This window comes from Eucalyptus grandis, chromosome 8 (assembly GCF_016545825.1).
Source record: "Eucalyptus grandis isolate ANBG69807.140 chromosome 8, ASM1654582v1, whole genome shotgun sequence".
Lineage (NCBI taxonomy): Eukaryota > Viridiplantae > Streptophyta > Magnoliopsida > Myrtales > Myrtaceae > Eucalyptus > Eucalyptus grandis.
In genome coordinates this window covers 11,404,976-11,414,139 of record NC_052619.1, presented here as the reverse complement: position 1 = coordinate 11,414,139, position 9,164 = coordinate 11,404,976, and the positions used below count along the sequence as shown (strand labels likewise).

Here is a 9,164-nt window from a genome sequence, read left to right as displayed (position 1 = left end):
GAAATTGTGCTTGCCAAAGTAGGAAATTATCTTCAGCTAATTTTATTGTAACAAAGTTGGCTATATTGACATGGATCATAAAGGGATATTTTTGGATTCTTGCTGTCATTCTGTATTTCCAGAGGCTTTTGAAGATATGCTTTCTTCAACTACGATCAAACAAGAACTAGACTCTGCTCTTGAACTTCTTGCTATCGTTTGGATCACATAAGCTCTATAAGACCTCGAGTAGTATAGTAGAAAAAAGCTAGAGCTCTCAAGATTGCTCTGATACCATGAGAAGAAATGAAGAACGAAATTCAAGATGTAGAAGAAAGATTTCTGTATGAATCAAAGAACAAAGTATACATTCAACTGAGAGCTTTTCATTTATGCTTTTACAATCTCTCTCTATCTTCTCTCTTTCTATCTTCTATTTTCTCTGTATTCCCTCAACTCGGAAAAACAGAGTACCATCCAATTAATAAGAGACTCGAGGAAGAAGACGAACAAAACAGACTTAACAACCAACAACCGACTCAACAACTTCGGTTACACATCTAACAGAATAACTGCTCTACTAACACGTGTGTTCCAGCTTTCCACTTCATGTCTATCTTGTATCTCTTCAGTACTTTTCCTTATAGCCACGAGCACAGCATCAGCAATTTTCCAGAGCTTCTTTTTCCTTATGTATTGCCACAGTCTTCTTCAGCTTCTGATCTTTAACAAACATCTTTGAAAGGTTATGTTTGTGGCAATTGTTTGCGGGGCAATGGTGGCTTATGAGGGCCGACAGCCCTCTCTAGCACAACGTTAAGAGTCACTGGCCCTCTCTGACGAAGCTTGATGGCCTTACATTCCTTTTAAAAAATAAATTTTTATTTTTTAAAATTTTTAATACCTATCATCTTTTCTTTATTTTGTATCTTTTATCTTTTATCTTCGGAAAAAAATTGACATAAATGATCTATGAATTTTGGTCAAATGTGTAATATCATTTCTGAATTTTTAATTTGTTCAATGTGATCCATAAACTTTTAATTTGCTCAATGTGATCACATTGAAAAATTAAAAGTTAAGGCCAAAGTTTATGAATCATACTGGGCCAGAGTCTGTGGACCGCATTGTATAAATTAAAATTTTAGAAAAATTATTATACATTAGATTAAAGTTCATAAACCATTTGTTCTATTATCCATGATTTCTTTAAAAAAGTAATAAAAGAAGCATATTAGGATTCTCCATTAGTAAAATTGGATAGAGTTGACAGAGTAACTTGATTACATTAACTTGATAAGTTTCAGAATTTGATTATACGATTTGAAAGTTTTAGAGCACTTTCTCAACAAGTTTTAGGATTTCTATTACATTTAGAAAGTTCGACCTAAAAATTTAAGTCAATAGATGAATGGAGACTAAATGATTATTGAAATCCTACGCAAGTGAGGTGGAGTATGTTCACACTTACTTTCACATGCAGAATGGACTAAGAATGGCTGACAAACTGGCGAATGGGGAGCCTCACACACAAAAATGATTTTGGAGCGAAAATTGTCCCCAATGCCGCGTTAGAAGATTCAATTCAAAAGTTTAAATTGATAAATATACGGAAATCATATAAATAGAAGGCCCGTTAAAGCGATGATAGATACTTTTTATGAGAAAATATGGACAGAAATCTAGCACTTAATGAAATAAGAGAATATATCAACTCATGACGCGCGATTTCCGGAGTTATTTATGGTAATTTTTAATATGAACGGCTTAAATCTTTTTCCTTGGAGTGGAGAAAAATCTTTTTCCATTGTAGTCTATGTCTGATTTCCATTTTCTATTACCTTACCTAGTAAGAACTTCATCACAGTCCTATTTATATGGCCTTTCTCTTCTATTTGCTCCATCAGCTTTCAACAATTCCTCCAGGAGTTCATCTTCAACGTGGTATGTTTCAGAATACCCTTCCTTTTCTTTTCCTGTTTGCAATTAAAAAAAAAAAAGTGATTGGTTCTTGTTGAATTCAAGTTGAGGTGTTTTCCTTTCCATGAAGTCCATTAGTTATCTAGAAATCTCCGTCTCACCGTTTTACTTTTCGAAATTTTCAAATGAATCAGCCGAAGTGATTCTTATTCAATTTTTGCTCCTAGAATCATGTCGGACCATTCATCTGCCCCAAACCCGGGGAACAAAAAAAGTGTGTTGAGAGAAATGTTGGAGCAAAAGTTGATAACCTTGCAAGCTCAAGCGACTGAAATATCTGCTGCGTTAGCAATGGTGGAGGTGATTTTACTTTCTCTGCGTTTAATGAATTTGATCGCAAGCTTTAGTTTCTGTACATGGTTGGGTTATCGATTTGGAGTCTCTATATTTCTGATGAACTAACCGGCGTTTAGAGTTGTTCGTCAACAACTGAGCAGAGGGAAGCCAGGGATCTGTGCGATGAAAACGCCGTGCTGAAGAAACTCGAGGAGTCTATAATGAGTCAGATTACCCTGCAGGATGGTAAGGTTTTCTTTTCCAGATTATGTACTTTAGTACTTGGTTTGATTGTCGATTCCACTTTCTATACTGCGGAAGCCCTTTCGAACAATTTTCTCGGTACAAAAGGCTTGATGGTGGTGGCCGTTGCCGTCGTTGCCGTCACATCGAGAAAGACGGGTTTCGTTTTGCACGTAGCGATGGCAGTAACATGGTGAAATGGTTGAGACATGACATGTTTCTCTAGGAATACATGATGTGTGCTTCTCTGTGACAGCTAGGAACGAGGCAATCAAGTGGCAAATCCAGTGGCTGAAGGCGTTGACCTCAAATCAACCCGTGGCAAGCGAGGCCTTACCGTTCAATACAGAAAACGCTGCAGATCTGCTTTTCAATCTCCAGGTCGATAGATACTCCGTATCTTCCACACCTCTTTCCTCCTCCTTTAAACGTCCAGCCCTGTATTTGAAATGATCTATCCGTACGTATGTATTTATTTATTTATGCTTTGCTCAAAATTAGCAGAGCCACGAGCGTGCAGCTAGGGCGCTTCTCAGGCTCGCTGGGGATTCATCGGGTGCTGAGGGAGGCGATGACGAGCTGCCTTGGAGTACGAGTGAGGGCGATGATTCGCAGGATGAGTCATCTGAGAACAGCGGCGTCGTCGAGGACTTGGACAAACCTGCTGATCCGCCAACTTTTGATTGAGCACAAAAGTTGTGTTCGTTTGATTCGGCAGTCGTGTTGCTGTCTCGGTTTCATTTCATGGATTTTCTGAACTTTTTAGATGCTGGATTATCGTCTATGCGTTGGCGCTTGAATTAATGAGCGGACCTTACTTAAACCATGTTGGACTTTATGTGGTTTGCTTTTATCTAGTAAGCATGATCCATGCTGGAGACTTATTGATTATGACTTGGAACTTGTGTGTATTGATTCAATCTGTGACCAAATTCGGTCGATTTCATGGTGGCCGATCGAGAATTTCTCGCAAGGTCTATGATTGGAGGACTCTTTTAGGAACGAGGGATGTCCTCAATCAATTCTCACAGGTACGTAGGCTCGTGAGAACAATTCTATACCATTTCAAATGCGAGTTGTGTATCCATGATTGAAATATGTCGAAGTATTGAGCAAACCTTGTATAAACGTAGTTGTACGAGCTATTTTCATCTCTATCATAGATCATGTGGATTTCACGTGAAACTCATATAACATTTAACGATAGAGATGAAATGGGCTCATATGCTTCGAAGGCATAGGAAAAATTTTTCCTTTAGAGTACGGTGCGGGATGGGGTATCACGTGTACCGATGAGTGCATTTTTGGCCTGGAAAAAAATAAATCAGGAAGGGAAAAAAAATATTAGAAGGTACAAAGAAAATATGGGGACAATTTGGTCATTTGACATGGGCCCGGTGTGAGCCCGTTCTAAGCCCGAAAATGGCGGGCTCCGACCCGGCCCGCTGCGCCTTGCCCGCTCCATTGCTCTCGTCTTGGTCCAGGGACAGCTCTCTGTCTCTCTCTCTCTCTGTGCAGCAAGGAATCGCCTTTCTGCTGATTCCGACGTCTCTCTGCAACGCATCGAATTGGGTCGGAAGGCGATGTTGAGGACGAGGTTGCTGTGGTTCGGATTAGGGTTCGCAGCCACGGGCGCCGCGATTTCCCAATTGGTGTGGAGGGACCTCTGGGTCGATCGCTACGCCCTGTCCGCGGAGGTACGTGTGATTCCGATGACTTCTCGAATTATTTTTCGCGTTTGCTTTTGTAATCATGAATTTGGATGCGTGTGTTTTCGTCTGGTTTTGATCTATGCAGATGAAGGAGAAGTTCGATGCATTGGAAGCGAGGATTTCGCACCTCGAGTCGGTCCCTTCGTCAGAGTCCAAACCTGCCCAGGTACTTTGTTTGTGGTTTTACAAATTCGTTCTGATGGGGTGTTGTTGGATGTGAAACTGCAATGCATTGGAGTGGTCATCGTTCAATTGGCTGTTGTCTGCGATATGTAGCCACTCGTGTTCGTTGGGAGTCAAAACATTTTTTTTTTCTGGGTTGGTCTACAAGTTGCCCAAATTGCAGTTGCTAGATTTCTTTTGTCAGTTCTGGCGTTTAGCATGACATTGTAGACCTCTGGTTGCCCTGTAATTTACATGTGAAACTGAACTGAGGGATGAGTCCCAGCAATGTCACAATTTGATCTGGGCATTGGAAATGATGTGTGCTTCTATTTGGGTTGGGGAACTGATGACATTTGGTGGTTGCTGCCTCATTTGATGCCCAGCGATTTATGATTTGTGCAGCAATTAGAGATTTTCCAAGTATGTTTGAAGGACCGTCACCTTTTCTGTGTTGTACTGAACTGGATAAGCATGGAAAAAGATGGGCTTGGTGTGGGATGGATTTGTATGCTGTTGTTGTCATTGGAACTTTAACCTAGTAGTCAGTTTGGTGGTCACAAGCCTCAAACTTAAGGATTTTAGATTTCTGGTAGTTGCATCTGTGACTGGGCTTCGACTCTTTCTTACATGTATCAAGTTCTGATTAAGGCGTGACAAGATCCGTAATTGTGGTTTTGGGAAATACCTAAATGGAAACTGCTAAAACAATATAATGCGCTTTGGGATGACTTTCTCATGGCAAACTATCTTCTTAATTGCAGGTCGAAGGCTGAATTTTCACATTGCAGCTATCGGATGGCTTAATGACTCGGCAAAGCTTCGCTCTTTTGCTTTCAAGTCTGATTTTTTCTTTTCTTTTTAACAACCAGAGTAATGTAATCATACTGATGACCGCAACTTAAGCAAATTAATTGATCAAAAGAAGGATTTCTCCTTACGCTTGTGTCTTGTGGTTGATACCATCTAGTACAGTGTAATCAACCTTTAGCGTCTCTCTTGAATGGTGTAGCTGAGAACAAACTTGACATGCATCTTTTTGCTATGTACTGTGTATAGCAACCAAACAAGTCTTTACTGTTTACCTCATTTCCAAAGCATGAGACGGAGGGACTTGTGTTCTATATGCGGATGGGAGGAAACACGTCTGTCTGTGCTTACTTTTAAACCGTCTGCAAACACATCAAAACCGACTCGCTGTATGAGCCTGGGTTTTGGAATCTCTTGTTATAAGAGATGGCAGACTGGCGCGCTCCCAAAGGGTGTGATGCATCTGTTTCTGTGAGCTACGATGATGACAGATTGTTCACTTCTTGCCGACCCTCAAAATTCGAATTCCACAAGGCAAAGGGCCATATGGAACTGAAACCACCTTATGTTTTGCACCATGAATGTGTGACTGAAAAGTCGAACGTAGAAAACAATGTGAAAACCAGCTTAAAATCTTGCAGGAACTTTTTGGGCGAGTGAAGGCTGTGTTTGGTCAGGGTTCAGCACCCATTTGTTCCTTTGGTTTCTCCATTGGCCGATATTATTTTTAAGCGAAATTCAACTTACTTTCTTAAAAAAATTGTGAAGAAAAATTGTGACTTTATAAAAGAAAGAGTTAATACCCTGAAAAATTCAAAATTAGTATATTTATAATAAATTTATCCAAAATTAATTTTTGGATCATGAAAAACTCCAAAATATATCGGTGACAAATTTATCTCAATCATTAAAAATCATAAAATGATACATTTGTGATAAATTTACTATAAATTAATTTTTTCGACCATTAAAAACTCCAAACTTATACATTTGCGACAAATATACATTTCGTTAAATTATATTAATACCACAAAAAATCACAAAAAATGTATAACTATAACAAACGGAGAATAAAGTCTTAAATTGATACACCAGTCAACTGTCACGTTTATTTTAATTTAGTAATTTGATAGTAAAATTTTACGGAAACTAACAAATTGTATATTTGTCATAAGTATATCAATTTGGGGGTAAATTTGGGATTTTTTATAGTTAAAAAATTAGTTTATGGTAAATACGTCATAGGTATATTAGTTTGAGATTTTTTAGGATATTAACTCAAAAGAAAATTTGTGACTTGTCATGATGCAGGTTTTCTATTTAATTTGACAAAATTCAAGAATTCTGATTTTTTGGGGAGGCAACTTCTAAACACCAGTACATTTTAGAGTCATATATTACAGGCTATTACCGAATCTTAGTCCGATTAAGATAATGGTATCTACAATTACTAAAGGACTAACATTATCTAGATGGTAAAAAGCTTCAACCTTTAACCGAGAATACAAGGAGGTAACCGAAAAGGTAAAAGAGAAGAAGATCGGATTGAACCGAACCTCCTCGACTCTGGGCGGGCCGGGTCAAAGGTTGTTCTTTTCGTCCGTCTCTGTTCGAGTGCGGAACCGAGTGAGACTGGGAGAGGAGTGACTGTACAGCGAACGCACGAGCATGTTGTCCGCTGCTTTGCACCCCCATCATCCTCGGTCTCTGTTAGAATCGAAACCCATCACCCACAACCAAGAAGCTGCCTCCCCAGCTGATAAAGTCAAGCTCAAGACCATCCCTTCTTCTTTCTTGATCCATGGAGCGAACGCCTGCCATCCTCAGATACCGAAGCTGCGAGGCAAGTACCGTGGTTCTTTGCCCTCAAGTTCGAAACGTTGCGTCAAGTGCTCCTTCAATGAGGGAGCTGCAGGCGAAAATCTCTCGGATGGAGATCAGCGGTTGCCGGTAATTCTGTCTTTCTGTGGTACAGTATTGACGGTTTTGTAGACCCTTTTGCTGTAGTCTGTTTTGTTTCTGTATAGTGAACCTGAATTTTTGACAACTTCAATTGGGGAAAATTGCAGAGCCAGCAGAGCCCAGGGTTTTGGAGCAAATGGAAGGTAAGCGTCTCTGTTTTTAATGTTTGAGTTGATTGGGCACTTTTAGGTGGGCTGCAACTATGCATTGTTGTAGGATTCAGTTTTGAAAATGTTCTCCGGCGAAAGGGATGTCAGAATACTCGACAGAGTCCTTAGAAATGTTAATTCTTGATGGCCTCTGTGCTATTTTCGGATTTGATTGCTGCAAGATATATTCCCGGTTTGTTGTTACCGTTCTTACTTGACCTTGCATCAGGTCAACTCAGCTGAAATGAGTTCCAAATTGGCAAAGCTTGGGCTTGCGGCAGTACTTGCTTATGGATTGTTCGATGGTGTTACATACACCACCTTCTTCATTCTTGCATTCCTTGGCTATGAGAAGAGCACGGGGAAGAATCCGGCAGCCAATCTTCAGGCGTTACTAGGGGTAAGTAAAGTCTTATGCTACAGATGAGTTTCTTATATAGGGTTTTACTTAAGTTGGATTAGTTTAACAAGGGTTTTGGCAGGTTATAGAGTCCATGTAATCTGCCCATTGGGTTTCGTAGTTCTATGTCTTGATCTGGTTGGGAGATAGATTTAACAACTCTAATGCAAAATGTCTATATGAAGATCGTGTCTTGTCAGACATCTGTGTAGTGGTGTTGATTATTTATTTCTGAGCCTGAAGTTTTAGGACTTGGACTCATAGTCCCCGAGCATATATGGCAATGTGGAAGAAGCTGATTTGTTCTTCGTCAACTTAAGGTGTCCTTCAAAAAGAACTTACGTGTCCCTGCCTTGAGCTTGCGCATTTTCTTGACATTGTTGATTCGGTTCTTCAAATTGGATGTAGAGGTGGACTATCCTTTTCTCATGCAATTACTGCATGCTTCTGGTTTTATGCCATTACTGACGTTCATTCAAGTTCTTTAGATTAAATATGAAGCTGGACTATGCTTTTCAGGTAAAGTTTATGTGTTAATCTGTTTATTTACCCCTATCGATGATGGCTATGTTGAGTCGATATACGGGTGACTGAAACAAAAGATGGCTTGAAGCTAGATTGGTTAACGATATTCATTGAAAGCTCATGAACTCAAAATGAAATGACCAGCAACATGATTAGTTTCAATTAAAAACAAGCTTAAGCAGCTTGGTTAAGTCATCAAGTTTGGGAGTAGTGGTTTCCTTATAGGATGTTGAAGAAACAGTGTGGAATCCTGATTTCCTCAATTGAAGATTGGTGAAAGTAAGAATGATGTTTAACTTGTATCCATGGTATCCTTTTATTATGGGAGAACTGTTATTCTAAATTTCTCCTTTCTGATCTTGACACGCTGGCTGCTAGCTTTAGATTAATGTCATGCTGTTTTTTTTTCTCCAAAAGCAGAGGAAGGACATTCCTCATGAAAACGCGCTTGTTCCTTTGTGGTTTTGACATTTTCTTTTGCTTTTGCTTAGTTTCTGGCCTAGTTGTTATTGACTTGTTATACTACAAACTGAAGGGAGTCTTTTGCATGTCTCACTTGAATTTACTCTCAACTGCTCTCCAGATTGTCATATTGATGTGGACTGGTAACAATGTGACGAGGCCATTTCGAGTCGCTGGGGCGGCTGCGCTGGCACCTGTAATTGATGAAGGACTGAAAAAAGTCCAGAAGTATTTCAATTTCCCTACCCCTGTGTACGCCTTTGCACTGGTTGTGTCAATAGTGGTTTCGACATGTTTGACTATAGTGGGGTTGCTCATCCTATCAAGATGGGGAAAGTAAGTCACCTTGTACCAAATGTTGTACATTGAGTCAATCTAATATATGCACATTGTTCTGGGAGAGTTCATCCTTTGAGAGTGTATGGGAGGTTGCTCATTTCTGGGGCTTGGTTTGGCTGGTGTTTACTGAGCTTTTTGGTTTCCCCTTATATGGTGTTTAGTGAG

General features: G+C 39.7%; 2 protein-coding genes across 2 annotated transcripts; both read left to right on the top strand.

Moving 5' to 3' along the window:
• The first annotated feature begins 3,958 nt into the window (after window positions 1-3,958).
• Window positions 3,959-5,292, top strand: LOC120286767. The gene is made up of 3 exons (XM_039299263.1): window positions 3,959-4,175; window positions 4,276-4,356; window positions 5,117-5,292. Exons 1-3 carry the CDS (start codon window positions 4,062-4,064, stop codon window positions 5,126-5,128), a joined length of 207 nt encoding a protein of 68 aa, XP_039155197.1. The 5' UTR covers window positions 3,959-4,061; the 3' UTR covers window positions 5,129-5,292.
• A 1,420-nt stretch (window positions 5,293-6,712) lies between these two features.
• LOC104456452 (hypothetical protein) lies at window positions 6,713-9,104 on the top strand. Its single transcript, XM_010071251.3, has 4 exons — window positions 6,713-7,112; window positions 7,232-7,267; window positions 7,503-7,673; window positions 8,782-9,104. The coding sequence occupies exons 1-4, from the start codon at window positions 6,831-6,833 to the stop codon at window positions 8,998-9,000; spliced, it is 708 nt and encodes a 235-aa protein (XP_010069553.2). The 5' UTR covers window positions 6,713-6,830; the 3' UTR covers window positions 9,001-9,104.
• The last annotated feature ends 60 nt before the right edge of the window (window positions 9,105-9,164 follow it).